The 22,145-nt window shown below is 41.8% G+C and overlaps 1 protein-coding gene across 1 annotated transcript; it reads right to left on the bottom strand.

Moving 5' to 3' along the window:
* Positions 1 to 11,513: 11,513 nt before the first annotated feature.
* On the bottom strand, positions 11,514 to 17,671 carry LOC139561594 (uncharacterized). The gene is made up of 5 exons (XM_071378815.1): positions 17,638 to 17,671; positions 15,486 to 15,756; positions 13,281 to 13,426; positions 12,500 to 12,779; positions 11,514 to 12,078 (listed from the first exon to the last, which is right to left on the bottom strand). The coding sequence occupies exons 1-5, from the start codon at positions 17,669 to 17,671 to the stop codon at positions 11,514 to 11,516; spliced, it is 1,296 nt and encodes a 431-aa protein (XP_071234916.1).
* Between the last annotated feature and the right edge of the window lie 4,474 nt (positions 17,672 to 22,145).

The following is a 22,145-nucleotide window of genomic DNA, read 5'->3' as shown; positions in this document are numbered from 1 at the left end:
ACATTCTAAGTGATTTCAATTAGTCTTTCTCCATTCTGATTGTTTTATACTGTTCAATTCAACTTCAACCAAAACACATTTCAGCACTTTTATGATTTCTGCATTTCCTGCACTCAATTGCAGTGGTGGAAAAAGTACCCAATTGTCATACTTGAGTAAAAGTAAAGATAGGTTAATAGAAAATGACTCAAGTAAAAGTGAAAGACACCCAGTAAAATACTACTTGAGTAAAAGTCTAAAGGTATTTGGTTTTAATTATACTCTGTCAAAAGTAAATGTAATTGATCAAATGTACTTTAGCATCAAAAGTAAAAGTATAAATCATTTCAAATTCCTTATATTAAGCAAACCAGATAGCACTTTTTTTTTTTTTTTTTTTTTACAGATAGCCAGGGGCACACTCCAACACTCAGACATAATTTACAATCAAAGCATTTGTGTTTAGTGAGTCCTCCAGATCAGAGGCAGTAGATGACCAGGGATGTTCTCTTGATAAGTGCGTGAATTTGACCATTTTCCTGTCCTGCTAAGCATTCAAAATGTAACGAGAAATTGTAGGTGGCAGGGAAAATGTATGGAGTAAAAAGTACAGTATTTTCTTTAGGAATGTAGTAAAGTAAAAGTAAAATTTGACAAAAATAAAAATAGTCAAGTAAAGTAGATACCAAAATAAAATGACTCAAGTAAAAATACTTTCAAGTACTACTTAAGTACTTTACACCACTGCTCAATTGAGACAATTTCCACACTGCCATGTAGAGCTGCACAATATGGGCAAATAATCAAGGATTTTTTTTAAAACAAATGTTGCAATTGCGATTTGACTTGCGAATTAGAGCAAAACTTTTAGAATCATGGAAATATAATGACTATTCTAATTCTATAGTTAGAATATAATAGTGGGCACTTTGAATACAGTGTTGTTTGAGATGACAACGAACTAAAATGCCAGGGAGGAGTTATTGTGACAGGGTAACAACTAAAGTGTTGATAAGTGTTTCCTAGGGGACCCTATAAGCTTTGGCTACATTGCATGTTTTCTCTTAGCTACTTCATGTAGCTAACATATTCTTGCTTTGCATATTCCTCTTTGATGTAGAAGATACTGTTGCACAAACAACATGTTGATTTAGGTCCACACCATCACTGGTATTATCAGGCTGTATTAGCTAGCTATGTTTGCTCTTACTCAGTACATTTATTAGCTAGCTGGCTATTATCATTAGCGGCAAACAATTAGCGTCTCACAAGATTTAGGGCAACTTGCTAATAAAAGACAAACTAGCCGTTTGCTGATGTATGAAACACAAACTAATAGTGTCATTATAGAACGCTAGTGGATTTATATTAAGAAGCAAAGTGAAAGCAGCATTGTTGCATGTGCTACATTGACCATGCAGACTGAACGCATGTGTCTCGTGGTTGAGGAACATCAAATGTGCTCCTTGAGTGACAGGGGGTGTGGCTAGGTCTGTGTGGAAAGTGGCACCGAGAGAAAGTGCCGGAGAGTGATGACTCAAGTAGAGAAGTATAGAAGTAAACTATACAAATTGACATTACACATGGCGTATCACATTTAACAAACCAAACATTCAAATATTGGTATAGAAGGTAAAGTAAAAACACAAACCAGTCCCTGCATCAATACCGGTATATAATAAAATACGGTATACCGCCCAGCCCTAATTTAAATACAGTAAAACTTAAATTAATAGCCCCAGGGTTCATGTGCTTAAATCACTGAACAGAACAGTTGCATATTAGATACAGGCTTCTATTTCTTTAATGCACACAGCTTTTACTAATTAGCATAGTTAGTTGTTTAATTCCAGCATTCACTTCCAGCATTTAACCTTTTTATCTGCACTAATGTTTTATCATTTACACACTGTGTTACGTGTCTGTCTTAGAATGCCCCCATAAAAAAAATCCTTAACAGGATAATGAAATCAAACTTTATTTCCCACATGTGCCGAATACAACAAGTGTAGACTTTACCGTGACATGCTTACTTACAAGCCCTTAACCAACAGTGCAGTTCAAGAAGAAGAAAATATTTACCAAGTAGGCTAAAATAAAAAGTAGTAATAAAAAGAAACACAATAACGAGGTTATATACAGGGGGCACTGGTACCGAGTCAGTGTGCGGGAGTACAGGCTAGTTGAGGTAATCTGTACATGTAGGTGGGGCTGCTAGGTATAAACTGGCAAGCCCAAAGTGACTATGCATAGGTAACAAACAAACAGCGAGTACATGTGTTCGTCAGTTCTTGCCCATTTCTTAGGGTTTGTACTCCCGAAGTTGTTGAGTGTTTTTGGGCTTGCCAGTTTATACCTAGCAGTTCTCAATTGTTAGCAGCCAATGGCTAGCAGTTTCTTACTGGCAATAAAAACAGAAGATTGACAATATTTTAGAGTCATTACTGAATGATTTAATGTGACAAATCAAACATTAAACCTGGTAAACAATTCATGGTAACCTGGTAAACAATTCATTAATCACTAGTCACTTTATACAATGCACTCTAAATAATGTCACTTTAATAATGTTTCTATATCTTACATTACTCATATTATGCAGCAGGTAGCCTAGTGGTTAGAGCGTTGGACAAGTAACCGAAAGGTTGCAAGATCGAATCCCCGAGCTGACAAGGTCAAAATCTGTCGTTCTGCCCCTGAACGAGGCAGTTAACCCACTGTTCCTAGGCCGTCATTGAAAATAAGAATTTGTTCTTAACTGACTTTCCTAGTAAAATAAAAAATAAAAAAACATCACATGTACATACTGTATTTTATACCATGTATTGCATCTTGTCTATGCCGCTCGGCCATCGTTCATCCATATACTTACATGTACTGTACATATTCTCATTCACCCCTTTAGATTTGTGTGTATTAGGTAGTTGTTGGGGATTGTTAGATTACTCGTTGGTTAGTACTGCACTGTCGGAACTAGAAACACAAACATTTCGCTACTCTCGCATTAACATCTGCTAATCATGTGTAGGTGACAAATAACATTAGATTTGATTTGATTTAGACCCTGAGTTTATTTGAAACAGGCGTTTAGTTACTGAAATGTGTTGTTGCCTAGCTATTAAAAAGGACAGGCAGCTATTTGAGACTGGGTTTAATTAAAGTTTTACGGTTGGTAGATTGTCATCAATACAGTCCAATCTTAAGACTATTGTGTCTCATTGGAGTCTCTCACCAGGCTAGCCCCCTTCAGTTCCACAGACACCTGGAAGAGAAATTACATACAGGAAACTCTTTCATGTACTAATTTAGTTATCACTCGCTAACACGTTCTCTTCTTACAAAAACAACTTGGGAATAAGATAATAAAACTCAGAGTTAGGGTTGATTACATTTCAATTCAGTCAAATCAGGAAGTAAACTGAAATTCCACTTCCACATTTTCATAATTGAAACACATTAAGGTATATTGAAATTAGAATAAATAAAATAAAGTTTATTTCCTGAAATGGAATAGACCCCAACTCTGATAAAAGCACAATGCCTTCATTGCCTGTCTGTTGCAATAAGGAAAACAGTCTTTAATATGCTCCTTGTTGTTACCTGTCTGTGAGGGTCCACACTCCTTCTCTTCTTCCTCACGGTGGAAAATCTGTCCATCTGGCTGAGTCCTCCAGCGCAGTTGAAAGTCAGACACCCCCTGCTTCACGAGCTCTACATGCAGCTAGAATAAAGCACAAGCTTTTAGGTTAAATTGTTAGATTATTTTCTCTCTCGCTCACTCTCTCTTTCTGGCTCTCTATCTCTGTCTCTCTTTCTGTCTCTCTCTCTTTTTCTCTCTCTTTCTGTCTCTCTGTCTCTCTCTCTCTGTGTGTCTGTCTCTGTGTGTCTCTGTGTCTGTCTCTCTGTGTCTCTCTGTCTCTCTTTCTGTCTCTCTGTCTCTCTCTCTCTCTCTCTCTCTCTCTGTCTTTCTCTCTCTGTCTGTCTCTCTCCCTCCCCCTTTCCCTCTCCCTCTATCTCACCTGCTGTAGTAGCTGGTCACCGACTGCCTGGTTTGTCAGATCAGCATCTGATTGGATCTTCATCCTCACCACCGTTCTCTTTGACTTGGAGGCTGAAATACATTTGCTGATATTTTTTATGGTGCACAATAGTTCAAATCTGTGTAATATACCGGGAATACCACAACTCATTAGGACTTGACAGTATGATTTTATTTAATATATTTCTTTAACAATGCGCTGTACAAAAAGGTGATTGTTTTACTAAAGTTTAGTAAGCTGAGCAATGCGTAAATTACACTGATTTGTACTAATTAGCATTGTGAAAATGTCTCCCACATAGTCACAAAATAACATTCAATATAACAAAACATGAATTGCGGGGAAAAAGGTTTAATCTCCACTAAACCGAAGTCCGATACGAAAATAAGTATGTTCATTAAAGTTATTATTCGGAATACCTTCTCTGACAGAATAAATAAATGTACCAGGAAAGAAGTACCTATGACAACACATCTGAAAGAGAGAGAGAGATGGTGGGAGGAAGAGAAGGAGGTGGGGGGATAAAGTGAGATGTGGTGGGGGTAGAGAGAGAGATAAGGGTGGTGGGAGAGAGGGGTGAGATGAAAGAGGGAGTGGGGGGAGAAAGAGAGTGGGGGGTTGTGGGAGAGAGCGAGGGGGGTGGAGGGAGAGAGAGGTGGGGGGACAGGGGTTGGGGTGTTGATGGAGAGAGGGGAGTGCGTCGAGAGAGTGAGGCGGAGTGGGGGGGGGAGAGAGGGGGTAGGGGGAACGTGGGTGGTGGGGTAGAGAGAGAAAGAGAAAGGGGGTGGAGGGAGTACAGTGTGTTGCAATAGTGAAAATGCCTCTTCACTACCGGAAGACTGAACATATTAACATATTTCATGAATAACAGTTTTTTTTAAATCACAAATGTTACAATCAATCAGATTACAGTATAATGTTATTTATTCTATTTCACTACTCACCTGGGGTTGTTTTTTTTATTTTTATAATATGTTTATTATTTTCCAATAAAAATAAAGTAAAAAAGACAGCAATACAAACAATGACATTCATTGTACTGTTGAATGGGATGGCCAGTTTAGAGGACAAAACAAAAGTTAACTCACACATACACAAAATAAAACAAAATCCTATTAGGTGGTACATGTATAAGAAGACAGCATATAGTCATTACAAGCAGTGTAGTTCAGCCAAAAATAAATATTGAGTGGAGTACAGCACAGAGTAGCAGCAGATCGTCAGCCCAGTTATGAAGCGGGGCTAGACCATTTATCCAGTATCGGCTGCCATATTTTGTAAAACAATGGACTTCTATTGGAGGTGTTGTATCGAATCTTTTCCATATGTATTACATTCCCTAAATCCCGTAACCACATTTCAAAGGTAGGTACAGTCTCCAATTTCCAAAATTGCAATATGAGCCTTTTGGCTAATAGAGTACACAGAGAGACAGCTTTCCCTTCCTGGTTATTCCCATCAACTGTACCAAACAGAGCGATCAATGGGTCTGGGGCTAGAACTCTATCAAAGGCCTTAGATAAGTAATCAAAAATGAGAGCCCAGTAAGCATGTAATTTAGGGCATGTCCAGAATAAGTGGGTCAACGTCCCCTCATCCTGCTTGCACCTCTCACACAGTGGTGAGGTGTCCGGGAATATTTTATGCAGTTTTACTTTTGAGTAGTGTAACCTGTGTATCACCTTAAACTGTACCAGGTTGTGTCTGGCATTCACTGAACTGTGGTTTATATTCCTGAGAGCTTCTATCCAGTCCTCATTTGAGATTTCTGAACCAAGTTCTTGTTCCCAAGCCCTTTTAATGGTGTCTGTGGATACCTCTATGTGGGCCTGTAGCACATCATACAGTCTAGAGACCGACCCTTTTGAATGGGGTTTGACAAGTATCAAGCTATCTAATGTAGGACTATTGGGCTTAATGCCATACTGTGGGATATGTGTCCTTAAGAAATTCCTGATTTGGAGGTATCTGAAAAAATGTGTTGTTGGCATGTTGAACTTTGCCTGTAATTGTTGAAATGAAGCTAACTGACCATCTATGTATAAATTACCAATTGTTGTGAGCCCCTTCTCCCTCCACTGTGAAAACACCACATCATCCAATGCAGGGTGGAAAGCATGATTCAGGCTAATCGGGCTGTCTATGTAAACAGTGGGTATGTTAAGAAAATCCCTAATCTGTTTCCAGATCCTAAGCGTATGACAAATGACTGGATTGGAGTCATAAGTGGGTTTTTTCACATATGATGGGCTATTAACAAGTGCAGGGAGTGAGGAACGTTGACAGGAGGCCTGCTCGATCAAAAGCCATGAAGGCATATCCTTCTGTCTCATCGCAGGTAAACTTTCCCTCCAGAAAGACACAATGTTCAGATTAGCAGCCCAATAATACAGTTTGAAGTGAGGAAGGCCAAAGCCCCCCTCTATCTTGTACTTGCATAAATGCTTCTTTGAAATTCTGGCTGCCTTGTTATCCCATAAAAATGGAGTTACTATTGAATCCAGTTTCTTAAAATAGCTTTGTGGTATGAAATTGGGTAGACATTGGAAGAGGTAAAGAAACCTGGGTAGGACAACCATTTTAATAGCGTTTATACGACCAACCAAGGAAATAGGCAGAGTTTTCCAGAAATCTATATTTTGTTTAAGCTGATATATTTTCATGTCCCAATTCACTTTCAATAGCTGGTCAAGGTCTCTTGTCACTACAATGCCAAGGCTTGTGAACTTGTCCCTCACTGTTCTAAACGGGGTAGATTGCAGAAATTGCATATCCACAGGCCGTGATATTGGCATCAACTCACTTTTTTGCCAGTTTATCTTGTAGCCAGAGAAGGAGCCGAATGTGTTTATCAAGTTAAGTAATGGTGGAATAGAAGTTTTAGGCTTAGACAAAAACAAAAGAACATCGTCTGCATATAGGGAAATTTTGTGCTGTGTGTCTTTTATTTTAACAGAAGCTATATCGGCACATGCCCGAATGCGAGTAGCAAGGGGTTCCATGGCTATAGCGAAGAGAGCAGGCGAAATAGGGCACCCCTGTCGGCACCCCTTGAACAGGCGGAATGACTGCGACATTTCCTGATTGGTCACAACGGACGCCATTGGGTGTGCATAAATAATTCTTATCCAATTAATAAATTCCTTTCCAAATCCGAAATGCTCCAGAACCGACATCATATACTTCCACTCAATCTGATCAAACGCCTTCTCTGCATCAAGAGCTATTACCACTGCCTCAACTTTATGATCATGATACATTACGTTGAAAAGGCGTCTCAAATTGTAGTATATATGTCGGCCCGGGATAAAACCTGTCTGGTCAGGGTGTATGATGTCGGAAATATATTTTTTCAATCGGTTTGCCAATATCTTTGTCAACACCTTGTTTTCTATGGGGAGTAACGACACGGGGCGATACGACGACATCTCCATGGAATCTCTATCTTTTTTCAAGATCAGGGCTATTGTAGCCTCATACAGTGTTTGCGGGAGTTTGGTATTTTCTTTGGATTGTTGAAACATTCGCAGCATAAGTGGAGATAGACTAGCGCAGTACTTCTTATAGAATTCTATTACATATCCATCGGGCCCAGGGGCCTTGCTGTTTGGAAATTGTGCTATCGCTGTGTTAATTTCATCTAAGGTTATCCCTGCATCGAGTGCGGCAGCTGCCCCCCTGTCTAGTTTAGGAAGTTCACATTCAGCGAGAAAGCGTTCCATAGTTTGTGGATCAGTAGCATCGCATTTTGATTGGTATAGCTCTGAGTAAAACTGCGCAAAGCATTTATTAATGTCCTGCGGATCTGTTACTATTTTACCCTTCTTGTCTTTTATTTTGTGAATAGCTCTAGATGCTTGTACCTGCCTTAGCTGTCTTGCTAATAATTTATGTGGTTTGTCCCCCAGTTCAAAATAACTTTGTTGCGTTCTAGCAAGTAAAGAGCCCACCCGTTTCGAAAGGATGGTATTGTATTCATACTTTAACTTTGTGATCTTCTCAAGGACTGTATACGAGGAATTTGTCCTAAAAACGTTCTCCTGTTCCCCTAACTCTCTTTCAATTTCTCTCAGCCTAGTATTGGCACGTTTCTTCCTCTCTGATGTATAAGAAATAATGTAACCTCTAATCACCGCCTTTAGAGATTCCCAAAGGGTGGAGTCGTCAACATCCCCCGTGTCGTTAGTACTGAGGAAAAAGGCAATCTGCTCCTTCAAATACTGACAAAAAGCCTCATCTTTCAACAGGTATGCGTCTAAGCGCCACGATCGCCGACCTGTCGACATATTGTCGAGTTTCAGCACCATGGACAGAGGAGAGTGGTCCGTAATTAGAATGGGGTGATAGGTAACCGACTCAGCTGCTGAAATTAGTTTGGAGTCCAACAAAAAATAGTCAATTCTGGAATATGATTTATGAACTGATGAAAAGAAAGAATAATCCCTGTCTGTTGGGTGCGTCAGTCTCCAAATATCGACAATGTTAAGGTTTGTCATCAATGTATTTAGACAGACACTGGCATTTGATTGTTGAAGTGACCTTGATAGCTGTTTATCTAAAAGAGGATCTAACGTACAGTTAAAGTCACCTCCAACAATAACACTTGTATCCGAGATATTTGGTATGGCCTTAAATACCCTTTGAAAAAATAATGGATCATCGAAGTTGGGTCCATATAAATTGACCAAGGTTATTGGTTTTGAATTCAGTGTACCAGCCACAATAATATACCGACCATTAGGATCTGAAATCGAGGTTGAGTAAACAAAAGGAATGTTTTTCCTTATCAGGATTGCTACCCCTCTCGCTTTTGCATCAAAGTTAGACTGGTATATCTGACCGATCCAGCCGACTCGTAGCTTGGCCTGCGCGGAGCGTTTAATATGAGTTTCTTGAAGAAGCACTATGTCAGCACCCAGTGATTTAAGATGAGAAAAAACCTTAGCTCGTTTCACGACATGCCCTAATCCATTACAGTTCCAGCTGACTATCTTTATTCCACCTGGTCTACTCTGTGCTCGGTCACTATGTGGCATTTCTTATTTTAAAGCAAATTGCTGCTGTCAAACAAAACCCTGAAGAAAAACGTCCCGCCGTGCGGGAGCTTGTCATGCCACCTGTACTAATAAACGTGAACATAAAACACAGACCCCATCCCCCCTCCCGTCCCTCCACCCGTCCCTTTACTGAGTGACTTCCCCAAACGAAGCGCTCCTTGACTAACACACAAACCTTAGGGTGTCTAGACATAAAGCTTGAACTAACTCGTCGTCTATAGATGCTCCGCATATAAACTAATATTAAATAACACTTAACTTAACTCTCACGTTAGGGGGTGAGTGGCGTTAAAACATGACATGCCAAACAATGCTATATTAGCCACAACATCTCACCTATCATATAAGTCCCAATTTCTGATCTTCTGATCGAAAAGACATAGGCCGGAAATTCAATTCACACACATTCCTGGCCTGTATTTGGCCATTTAGCCTGCTGGCACAGCCGTTCGGTATCCTCAGCCGGGGAGCTTGCTTGTCAAGAACAGATCGGCCTCTTTTGCGTTGTCAAACGTACGTGTTGATCCCTCGACTGTCACCTTAAACCGGGCTGGGAAGAGGAATCCATATCGGATGTTGGCCGCCCTGCATTTGTTGCGTACCTCATCATACTCTTTCCGTTGGTTCCTCACCTCCAAGGTAAGATCTGGGTAGAAAGACACCCTGGCTCCGTTGTAGTTAAGGGGGAACTTTTGACTAGCCAGCTTGAGGATGAGATCCCTGGTGTGGGGATAGTGCAGCCTTACAATGAATGGCCTTGGTGGCCCGCCCTTGGCCGGCTTCGTTGCCTGTGCTCTGTGTGCGCGGTCGATCAGGATGGCCGTTTTGAAGTGTTCACTCCCCAGCAATGCCGGTATCAGCTCCGAGACAAATTCAGTGGGTTTCCCTTTCTCAGTGTCCTCCTGGATCCCACATATTCGGATGTTCTGGCGTCTTGAATGCGACTCGAGCATTTCCAGTCGGGCCTTCAGGGTTTTGTTGTCATTTTTGAACGTTGCGCACTGTTTCTCTATGTCTTGTAGCCTGGCCTCGTGATCGATTGTCGTCTGCTCAACCTCGTGCACCCTTCCCTTAGTTGCCTTCACAGTTTCGGCCAAAGTCCCAATACTCTTTGAGATATCAGCCAACCTTGTGTCCACCTTCTTGCTTAGTGCGTTTATGGCAGCCAGTATGTCACTTTGAGTAGGTTCTGTGGGGAACTCTTGGAAGCTAGCCTCTTCAGCTAGCTCCTCGTGGGTCGGCGACGTTGAAATTGGTTCGTTGTCTATCTCATTCCAATTATCTTGTTTAGCGCCCCCTTTTTTGTTGCCTTTTCCTTTTTTCATATTTGTTTGAAGTTATAGGTTGTGAGAGGTTAAGATAAATATTAATTGTTTCAAAATTGAGCGGAGCTCTAGCAATGCACGTCTACTCCATAGCACGCTCTCTAGCGCCCCCCCGGCATTTGATTGTTGAAGTGACCTTGATAGCTGTTTATCTAAAAGAGGATCTAACGTACAGTTAAAGTCACCTCCAACAATAACACTTGTATCCGAGATATTTGGTATGGCCTTAAATACCCTTTGAAAAAATAATGGATCATCGAAGTTGGGTCCATATAAATTGACCAAGGTTATTGGTTTTGAATTCAGTGTACCAGCCACAATAATATACCGACCATTAGGATCTGAAATCGAGGTTGAGTAAACAAAAGGAATGTTTTTCCTTATCAGGATTGCTACCCCTCTCGCTTTTGCATCAAAGTTAGACTGGTATATCTGACCGATCCAGCCGACTCGTAGCTTGGCCTGCGCGGAGCGTTTAATATGAGTTTCTTGAAGAAGCACTATGTCAGCACCCAGTGATTTAAGATGAGAAAAAACCTTAGCTCGTTTCACGACATGCCCTAATCCATTACAGTTCCAGCTGACTATCTTTATTCCACCTGGTCTACTCTGTGCTCGGTCACTATGTGGCATTTCTTATTTTAAAGCAAATTGCTGCTGTCAAACAAAACCCTGAAGAAAAACGTCCCGCCGTGCGGGAGCTTGTCATGCCACCTGTACTAATAAACGTGAACATAAAACACAGACCCCATCCCCCCTCCCGTCCCTCCACCCGTCCCTTTACTGAGTGACTTCCCCAAACGAAGCGCTCCTTGACTAACACACAAACCTTAGGGTGTCTAGACATAAAGCTTGAACTAACTCGTCGTCTATAGATGCTCCGCATATAAACTAATATTAAATAACACTTAACTTAACTCTCACGTTAGGGGGTGAGTGGCGTTAAAACATGACATGCCAAACAATGCTATATTAGCCACAACATCTCACCTATCATATAAGTCCCAATTTCTGATCTTCTGATCGAAAAGACATAGGCCGGAAATTCAATTCACACACATTCCTGGCCTGTATTTGGCCATTTAGCCTGCTGGCACAGCCGTTCTGTATCCTCAGCCGGGGAGCTTGCTTGTCAAGAACAGATCGGCCTCTTTTGCGTTGTCAAACGTACGTGTTGATCCCTCGACTGTCACCTTAAACCGGGCTGGGAAGAGGAATCCATATCGGATGTTGGCCGCCCTGCATTTGTTGCGTACCTCATCATACTCTTTCCGTTGGTTCCTCACCTCCAAGGTAAGATCTGGGTAGAAAGACACCCTGGCTCCGTTGTAGTTAAGGGGGAACTTTTGACTAGCCAGCTTGAGGATGAGATCCCTGGTGTGGGGATAGTGCAGCCTTACAATGAATGGCCTTGGTGGCCCGCCCTTGGCCGGCTTCGTTGCCTGTGCTCTGTGTGCGCGGTCGATCAGGATGGCCGTTTTGAAGTGTTCACTCCCCAGCAATGCCGGTATCAGCTCCGAGACAAATTCAGTGGGTTTCCCTTTCTCAGTGTCCTCCTGGATCCCACATATTCGGATGTTCTGGCGTCTTGAATGCGACTCGAGCATTTCCAGTCGGGCCTTCAGGGTTTTGTTGTCATTTTTGAACGTTGCGCACTGTTTCTCTATGTCCTGTAGCCTGGCCTCGTGATCGATTGTCGTCTGCTCAACCTCGTGCACCCTTCCCTTAGTTGCCTTCACAGTTTCGGCCAAAGTCCCAATACTCTTTGAGATATCAGCCAACCTTGTGTCCACCTTCTTGCTTAGTGCGTTTATGGCAGCCAGTATGTCCCTTTGAGTAGGATCTGTGGGGAACTCTTGGAAGCTAGCCTCTTCAGCTAGCTCCTCGTGGGTCGGCGACGTTGAAATTGGTTCGTTGTCTATCTCATTCCAATTATCTTGTTTAGCGCCCCCTTTTTTGTTGCCTTTTCCTTTTGTCATATTTGTTTGAAGTTATAGGTTGTGAGAGGTTAAGATAAATATTAATTTGTTTCAAAATTGAGCGGAGCTCTAGCAATGCACGTCTACTCCATAGCACGCTCTCTAGCGCCCCTCTCCACCTGGGGTTGTTGATGCCGTTGTTCTCCAGTGAGTTACCGATGCGGATCTCAGCACCATCAAGTCTATTAGGAACATCATCTCCTCTGTTTGTGATGCTGACAGCTGTCACTCTGTACACATCCAGCAGGTCCACTCTCCACCAGGGGTTGGTCTCCTGTGCAGTGTGGGTGCAGGATCTTTTGTAATAGTCTGATTCTCTGTTCCCATCAATGGCATTATGAGCATTGCCATAACCATTCAGTGATGATTGACTGGCCACTCCTTTCAATGCTACATTTACTACCGGGACATAGAGAATAATGTTTTAATATAGAAATGACAAGTTATTCTTTATCATCTTACAGTGTATACATTTGACATGTTTAAAAGAGGGGAGATAATAGTGGTAGGAGGGGGAGAGGGGTGGATGTTGGAGAAGAGAGGTGATATTAGTGGTAGGAGGGGGAGTGGAGGGGAGAGGGGTGGATGTTGGAGAAGAGAATAGAGAAGAAAGGTGATATTAGTGGTGGGAGGGGTGGAGGAAAGAGGGGTTTATGGGTCTGAAATAGGAGGTTAAGAGTTCAGTTATTATTACAATCTCTATATAAGACATAAATACAACATTAAAAGTGTGACTGCAGAAGCAAGTCACATTAATAAGAATATGACAGAAATCTAGAGTGTTCCTGTCAGCAAGCACATTACTTCTACTTCCAGAACATTGATGTTCTGCTATATAAAAGTAATGTAAACTTGACTTGGTGATGGATGTGAAGAGTGAAGACAGTGACAGATGATTACCTGCAGGAGTGCCGTATACTTCCAACTCACACAGAGTGAGATATTCCTTCCTGTCAGGGACGACCACAACAACATAGCGACCCTCCATCTTATTACACTGGAAGGTGTAGGTCTCGCTTGCTGGGATGTGGGATATGACAACACATCTGAAAGAGAGAGAGAGAGAGGAGAGGGAGAGAGAGAGAGGGTGGGGGAGAGAGAGAGAGAGAGAGGGTGGGGAGAGAGAAAGATACAGTATATGATTATTGTACAGTGCTGTAGTTCAACTACTTCTTCACAAAAGTATTACTGAAAATAGCAACACATTTAATGAATAACTGTTATTTTTACTGAATCCCATAAACTTTACAATCAATCAGAACTACCGTCTCTGACGTTCGTCGAATGTGGCGGTGCTTGCAAACTATTACGGAATACAAAGTGTAACCCAGCTGCGAGCTGCCCATTGACGCGAGCCTACCAGATGAGCTAAATGCCTTTCATGCTCGCTTCGAGGCAAGCAACACTGAAGCATGCATGAGAGCACCAGCTGTTCTGGACGACTGTGTGATCACACTCTCCATAGCCAATGTAAGCAAGAACTTTAAAAAGGTCAACATTCACAAGGACGCTGGACCAGATGGATTACCAGGGCGTGTACTCAGAGCATGCGCTGACAAACTGGCAAGTGTCTTCACTGACATTTTCAACCTCTCCCTGACCGAGTCTGTAATACCCACGTTTCAAGCAGACCACCATAGTCCCTGTGCCCAAGAATGCGAAGGTAACCTGCCTAAATGACTACCGCTCTGTAGCACTCACGTTGGTAGCCATGAAGTGATTTGAAAGACTGGTCATGGCTCACATCAACACCATCACCCTGGAAACCCTAGACCCACTGCAATTCGCATACCGCCCCAACAGATCCACAGATTATGCAATCTCAATCGAAAATCATACTGCCCTTTCCCACCTGGACAAAAGGAATACCTATGTGAGAATGCTATTCATTGACAACAGGTCAGTGTTCAACACCATTGTGTCAACAAAGCTCATCACTAAGCTAAGGACCCTGGGACTAAACACCTCCCTCTACAACTAGATCCTGGACTTCCTGACAGGCCGCACTCAGGTAGTAAGGGTAGGCAACAACACATCTGCCATGCTGATCCTCAACACCAGTTCCCCTCAGGGATGCACACTTAGTCCCCTCCTGTACTCCCTGTTCACCCAAGACTGCGTGGCCAAGCACAACTCCAACACCATCATTAAGTTTGCTGATGACACAACAGTGGTAGGCCTGATCACCGACAACGATGAGACAGCCTTTAGGGAGGAGGTCAAAGACCTGTCAGTGTGGTGCCAGGCCAACAACCTCTCCCTCAATGTAAGCAAGACAAAGGAGATGATCGTGGACTACAGGAAAAGGAGGGCAAAACAGGCCTCCATTTAATTCGACGGGGCTGAATTGGAGCGGGTCAAGAGTTTCAAGTTCCTTGGTGTCCACATCACCAACAAACTATCATGGTCGAAACACGCCAAGACAGTTGTGAAGGGCTACGACAACACCTTTTCTCCTCAGGAGACTGAAACTATTTAGATTGGGCCTCCAAATCAATAAAAAGTTATACAGCCCAATATATCACTGGAGCCAAGCTTCCTGCCATCCAAGACCTATATACCAGGTGGTGTCAGGGGAAGGAAGGCCCCAAAAAATTGTCAGACTTCAGTTACCCAAGTCATAGACTGTTCTCTCTGCTACCGAACGGCAAGCAGTACTGGAGCGCCAAGTCTAGGTCCAAAAGGCTCCTCAAAAGCTTCTACCCCAAGCTAATAGACCGCTGAACAATTAATCAAATGGACACCCCGACTATTTACATTGACCCCCTGCTGTTACTCGCTGTTTATCATCTTATCATCTATGCATAGTCACTTTACCCTTACCTACATGAATAAATTACCTCGACTAACCTGTGCCCCTTGAGTAACCTTGAGTAACCCTGTATATATAACATTGTTATTTTTATGTATTTCTACTGTGTTACTTTTTATTTTAGACTTTTTTAATTTAGTTAAACATTTTCATAACTATTTCTGGAACTGCACTGTTTGTTAAGGGCTTGTAAGTAAGCATTTCTCTGTCAGGTCTACACATGTTGTATTTGTCGCATGTGACAAAAACAATTTGATTTGAGTACAATGTTGTTTTTCGATTTCACTACTCACCTGGGGTTGTTGATGCCGTTGTTCTCCAGTGAGTTACCGATACGGATCTCAGCACCATCAAGCCTCTCAGGAACTTCATCTCTGTTGGTGATGGTGACAGCTGTCACTTTGTACACATCCAGCAGGTCCACTCTCCACCAGGGGTTGGTCTGCTGTGTAGTGTGGGTGCAGGATCCATAGTTTGTGTTTCTGTACCCATCGATTGCATAGTGAGCATCGCGATCGGAAAACTGTGATGACTGAGCAGCCACTCCTCTCAATGCCACGTTGTCTGTTTGAGTGACAGAGACAGATATAATACACAGGTTTATGCATTAGTGCACACCGTAGCAATACGTTTTGCAACTGAAAACGTTTTGCAGGTTAGTTCAGTTTAGTCAATCTCCATTTTGTTCAATTTGTTCAGTTTGGTTCGTAGTGAATACACCTCAGATATACACATCCCCATCCCCCTGTAAACACACACCTGCACCAACTTGTATTAAATTTAAATAGTTACCTTTAATTGGACACTTTGTATTTGTATTTATTATGAATCCCCATTAGCTGCTGCCAAGGCAGCAGCTACTATTCCTGGGGTCCAGCAAAATTAAGGCAGTTATACAATTTTAAAACATTACAATACATTCAAATATTTCACAACACACTGTGTGCCCTCAGGCACTGTGTGCCCCTACTCCACCACTACCACATATCTACAGTACTAAATCCATGTGTATCTATAGTGCGTATGTTATCGTTCATGTGTGTGTGTGTGTATGCATGTGTCTGTGCCAATGTTAATGTGGCTTCACAGTCCCTGCGGTTCCATAAGGTGTTTTTTTAATCTGTTTTTTAAACCTAATTTTACTGCTTGTGTCAGTTACTTGATGTGGAATAGAGTTCCATGTAGTCATGGCTCTATGTAGTACTGTGTGCCTCCCATAGTCTGTTCTGGTCTTGCGGCATGCATGGTTGTCCATGCTGTGTGCCAGTAGTTTAGACAGACAGCTCGGTGCATTCAACATGTCAATACCTCTCATAAATAAAAGTAGTGATGAAGTCAATCTCTCCTCCACTTTCAGCCAGGAGAGATTGACATGCATATTATTAATATTAGCTCTTTGTGAACATCCAAGGGCCAGCCGTGCTGCCCTGTTCTGAGCCAATTGCAATTTTCCTAAGTCCTTTTGTGGCACCTGAACACACGACTGAACAGTAGTCAAGGTGCAACAAAACTAGGGCCTGTAGGACCTGCCTTGTTGATAGTGTTGTTAAGAAGGCAGAACATCGCTTTATTATAGACAGACTTCTTCCCATCTTAGCTACTACTGCATCAATATGTTTTGACCATGACAGTTTACAATCTAGTGTTACTCCAAGCAGCGTAGTCATCTCAACTTGCTCAATTTCCACAATATTTATTACAATACTTAGTTGAGGTTTAGGGTTAAGTGACTTTAACGAATTAAAGTTATTACTAGGCCTAGCTTTTGTCACAGCGGCCAATACTTGTATTTCATGCATTGATTAGTTGATTTATGTACTTATTCATTCATGTTTTTATTTTTTAATGTATTGCTTCTGTCACTGTGGCCAATACTGATACTTCATTCATTGATTTAGATTGTTTGTTTTGTCTGTCTGTCTTTTTTGTGTGATTGTTTTTCTGTCTGTCTGTCTGTCTGTCTGCTTTATTAAAAATGCATTTACCTATTTGCACGGTGACCCTCAGAAAGAGTAGGAAAATCCCTGAAAAGCCACAATAAGCATATGAATGATTAGTCATAATTAATCATATTCATGTGAATGCAGTATATGACAAGTTGTGTAACGTGTTATAGGGTAATGCTGATCATTAGAGAGCTCTGACTTTTAGATGGAAGGGTTGGGGTCAATTCAATTTCTGTAAATTCAGGAGGTACACTGAAATTCAAATTAATTGTTAAACTCTGAGTGGTTGTTTTGGACTCTGTACATGAAAATAGAAAGTCACACATCATTTGAAACCTACAGGCCTTGTCTTTTTGGAAATGGAACTAAAATCTTACTGCTGACAATGTCATAAGAATCTCTCAGATTTTAACAGGTTAATTGGAATGTGGTTTACATTCTGATTTGACAGGAACTGAAATAGAATAGACCCTAAACCTTGTAGGTATTTAGTTCTCACCAGAGACAGGGACAGCTCTCCTACTCCACTCCATGGATCTGAGGTGTAGCAACATATTCATCAGTCAATATGAATTAATAACATTAAACATTTCCCCCTTTTAATTATCAGTTAATATGATCTATTTCTGGATATCCAACACCTGCAATTTGCTGTAGGATGTGGATATACTATTCTTTTCCATTTCAGCATTTCCATACCACAACAACTATAACCTTTCATTAATGTGATAATATCCCATTTTCTTTACTTGTATATAATCATCATTCTTTATTGTAGTATTAGCCAAGGTTTAGAATTATAAAAGAGTATATCCGAACATAAAATTAACATACCTGTATTGACAAGGCTATCCTGTCCTTTGCTGAATCCCTCGCTCCTCTCCTCTGTCTCAGTGTGCGTGATGGATTCTTCTTACTCTCTTTTCTCTCTCTCTGTCTGGCAAACATGCAAACCTGGGTCATGTTCATTAGGGAACACAACATAAAAGATGTAGCAACTTTTTGCAACTGAAAACAAAAATGTGTGTTTGTGATTGGATAAGATCAGATAGTCCCTCACTCCTTGGTTCAATCTGTTTTCTTCCGTTTGGTGCCTTATGAACACAACCCTCTATTAGCCAAAGATGGGGAGGTTAAGGTGAGGTGTATTTGGTTAGCAGTGAGCTGTAGCCCACCACCCCGTGTGTGTGTGTGTGTGTGTGTGTGTGTGTGTGTGTGTGTGTGTGTGTGTGTGTGTTGTTTCCCGGGGGATTTGTTTAGCAGTCATCCAGATATAACCTCATCCTCTCCCTGAGGTGTCAATAGTTACACAACTTCAGCCTTCTCCGTCCCTGATGGAAACTGTTTGAATCTGATGGAAACAGTGGATGCTCCTCAGAGGAGGAAGGGGAGGACCATCCTCCTTGGTGAATTTCATAGAAATTTAAATGGTGAAACATTTTAAAAGTTATCTTTTTTAGATAAAACTAGTATATTAAATATAAATCACATGTCACTAAATAATAGATTAAAACACTAGTTTGCAAAGAAGGTCTACATTAGCCTCAACAGCACTCTGGAGGGTAGCACCTTGGTGCAGCTCGAGGACAGCTAGCTTCCGTCCTCCTCTGGGTACATTGACTTCAATACAAAACCTAGGAGGCTCATGGTTCTCATCCCCTTTCCAAAGACTTACACAGTAATTATGACAACATCTGGAGGACGTCCTCCAACCTATCAGAGCTCTTGTAGCATGAACGGACATGTTGTCCACCCAATCTAAGGATCAGAGAATTAATCTAGTACTGAATGCATACGATACAGCTAGCTAGCACTGCACTGCATAAAATGTGGTGAGTAGTTGACTCAAAGAGAGAGAAAGACAATAGTTGAACAGTTTTGAACAAATTAATGTATTACAAAATGAAGGAGAAGCAAGAGAGAAATAGAATTTTTTTTTTACATTCAGATTCTTAGCTGAAAAATGCAGCTGACTAGTTTAGCCTACTGAAACACTGTGCTCAAACAGAGGGATGCTATGTTAGCTAGCTGGCTATGACTATCAACACTGTTACGGAGTCTAGTTGATAGGTAATCGACTAGCCGGACTGTTCCCCGGACTCCGCGTGTCGGGATTTGTACAATGCTTCAACAAGGCTATTGAACTTGACATTGGTGTCTGTCTTTATTCCTTTATCCAACATATCATACTGAAACATGGTATCAGAGTGGCTTGAAAACCACACGTTTGTTATTTTTGCTAAGTACAGTATAGGCGCAGTTACGTTCCATATGCGAACACACGCCGTTTCCTAGTCACAACACTGATCAACTCGTTGTTAGCTGGCTAGCTAGCATCACTACCTACCTCGATGGCTGAAGGCAAAGAGATCTCCTATTCCATCGCTATGGCAGCGAACATTCCGCCACCAACTCCCATGTTCTCACAGGGGACTGGAATACTAATTGGGACAACTTCAGGGATGAATTCGAGGACTATGCGCTGGCGACCGGTCTACATGAGAAACCCAACAAGGTACAAGCGGAGTTTAATGGGCAGCGAATGCAGGCATATCTACCGGCACAATCTCACCCTCACAGCACGTCAACAGTGTGATGCAAAGGCAATATTGGATGCATTTGAGAATGACTTCAAACCCGCCAGAAACGTCATTTACGAGCGGTTCGTTTTCGGAAGCTGCAAACAGGAAGAGGGTGAGTCCGTACACAACTTTGTAACCCGTTTGAGAGAAAAATCCGCTACTTGTGAATACGGGGGATTGAAAGATGAATTGATTTGCTAGCTCAAGCTCCCATTTGGTGTCTCAGTGGCCCCTGAGGCATAACAACGCAAGCAGCACGAGATACTGGCTGGGCTCAAGGGCATTGAACCCATCGCCGATGATGTCCTGATCATAGGCTGTGGTGATACAGACAAAGAAGCAGAACACGACCACGATGTGAAGCTCCTGGCACTGATGGAGCGCTGCCGATCAGTTAACGTCTTTGATATAGAGGGCAGCATTTTCACTTTTGGATGAAATGCGTGCCCATAGTGAACTGCCTCCTACTCTGTCCCAGATGCTAATATATGCATATTATTATTACTATTGGATAGAAAACACTCTGAAGTTTCTAAAACTGTTTGAATGATGTCTGTGAGTATAACAGAACTCATATGGCAGGCAAAAACCAGAGAAAAAATCCAAACAGGAAGTGAGAATTCTGAGACTGGTCGATGTTAAAGTCATCACCTATTCAATTCCCTGTAATATATGGATATGTTTGCACTTCCTACACCTTCCACTAGATGTCAGCAGTCTGTAGAATGCTGAATGAAGCCTATACTGTGATGTGGGACCGGATGGGAGGTGTTCGAGTCAGTGGTCTGGCAGATTGCCAGTTCTTGGTCATCCGCATTCCTCATGATATCGCCATGCGTTCCAAAACTTCTACAGACATGAAGGAATGCTCCGGTTGGAACGTTATTGGATATATATGATAACAACATCCTGAAGATTGATTCTCTACTAAATTTGACCAGTTTAGTCGACTTGTAATATAACTTTTTGAAGTTTTCGTCCGAGTTTGCCTGCATCTGCGCGAGCGTTTGGACACGTGTACTACACATGCTAGCAAACTTAGCTAATTGGACATAAGTAATGGACATTATCGAACAAAACAACGATTTATTGTGGAACTAGGATTCCTGGCAGTGCATTCTGATGAAGATAATCAAAGGTAAGGGAATATTTATGATGTAATTTCGTATTTCTGTTGACTCCAACATGGCGGAGAAATGTTGTTAAATCTGAGCGCCGTCTCAGATTATTGCATGGTGTGCTTTTTACGTAAAGTTTTTTAAAAATCTGACACAGCGGTTGCATTAAGAACAAGTGTATCTTTAATTCTGTGTAAAACATGTATCTTTCATCAAAGTTTATGATGAGTATTTCTGTTATTTGACGTGGCTCTCTGCAATTACTCCGGATATTTTGGAGGCATTTCTGAACATGGCGCCAATGTAAACCGAGATTTGTGGATATAAATATGCACATTATCGAACAAAACATAAATGTATTGTGAAACATGATGTCCTATGAGTGTCATCTGATGAAGATCATTAAAGGTTAGTGATTCATTTTATCTCTATTTCTGCTTTTTGTGACTATCTTTTGCTGGGAAAATGGCTGTGTTTTTCTGTGGCTATGTACTGAGCTAAGATAATTGTTTGGTGTGCTTTCCCCGTAAATCCTTTAAGAAATCAGACATGTTGGCTGGATTCACAACATGTGTAGCTTTAATTTGGTGTCTTTCATGTGTGATTTCATGAAAGATTGATTTTTATAGTAATATATTTGAATTTGGTGCGCTACATTTTTTCTGGATTTTGGCCAAGTGGGACGTTAGCGTCCCACATATCCTAGAGAAGTTGAGCTTCGTCTTGGCCTGAAGAAGCTGCAGTTCAAGGTGAAAGACATCCCCTTCCATGGCCACATTCTCTCGGCAAAAGGCCTGAAGCCGGAACCAGACAAGATCAGAGCGATCCTCGACATGTCAAACTCGTCTGATGCAAAAGGAGTACAGCGTCTCATCGGCTTTGCAAACTATCTTGCAAAGTTCATGCCACACCTATCAGCAGTCTGTGAGCCTCTGCGCCGGTTGCTGGACAAAGACACACCATGGCACTGGCTACCCAAGCACGAGGCCGCAGTGCAGGATGTTGCCAGTGTTGCGCTACTATGACGTCAAAGTGAGATGTATTCTGAGTAAAAGCAATGTTGTTAAATAAACCACAGTTTACATATTTCACCTCAGGTAGTAGATGAGGTTCTATGGATGACTGCTAACCAAATCCCCCTGGGAAACACCACACACATACAAACACACACACACACACGGGATGGTGGGCTACGGACCACTGCTAACCAAATAAACCTCACCTTACCTTCCCATTGAATGGATAATACAGGGTTGTATTCACAAGGCACCAAATGAAAGAAAACAGATTGAAACAGTGAGTGAGTG

Source organism: Salvelinus alpinus, chromosome 31, assembly GCF_045679555.1.
Source record: "Salvelinus alpinus chromosome 31, SLU_Salpinus.1, whole genome shotgun sequence".
In the NCBI taxonomy this organism is placed as follows: domain Eukaryota; kingdom Metazoa; phylum Chordata; class Actinopteri; order Salmoniformes; family Salmonidae; genus Salvelinus; species Salvelinus alpinus.
Note: the sequence above shows the minus strand (reverse complement) of the source record. Positions and strands in the feature narration are given on the sequence as shown.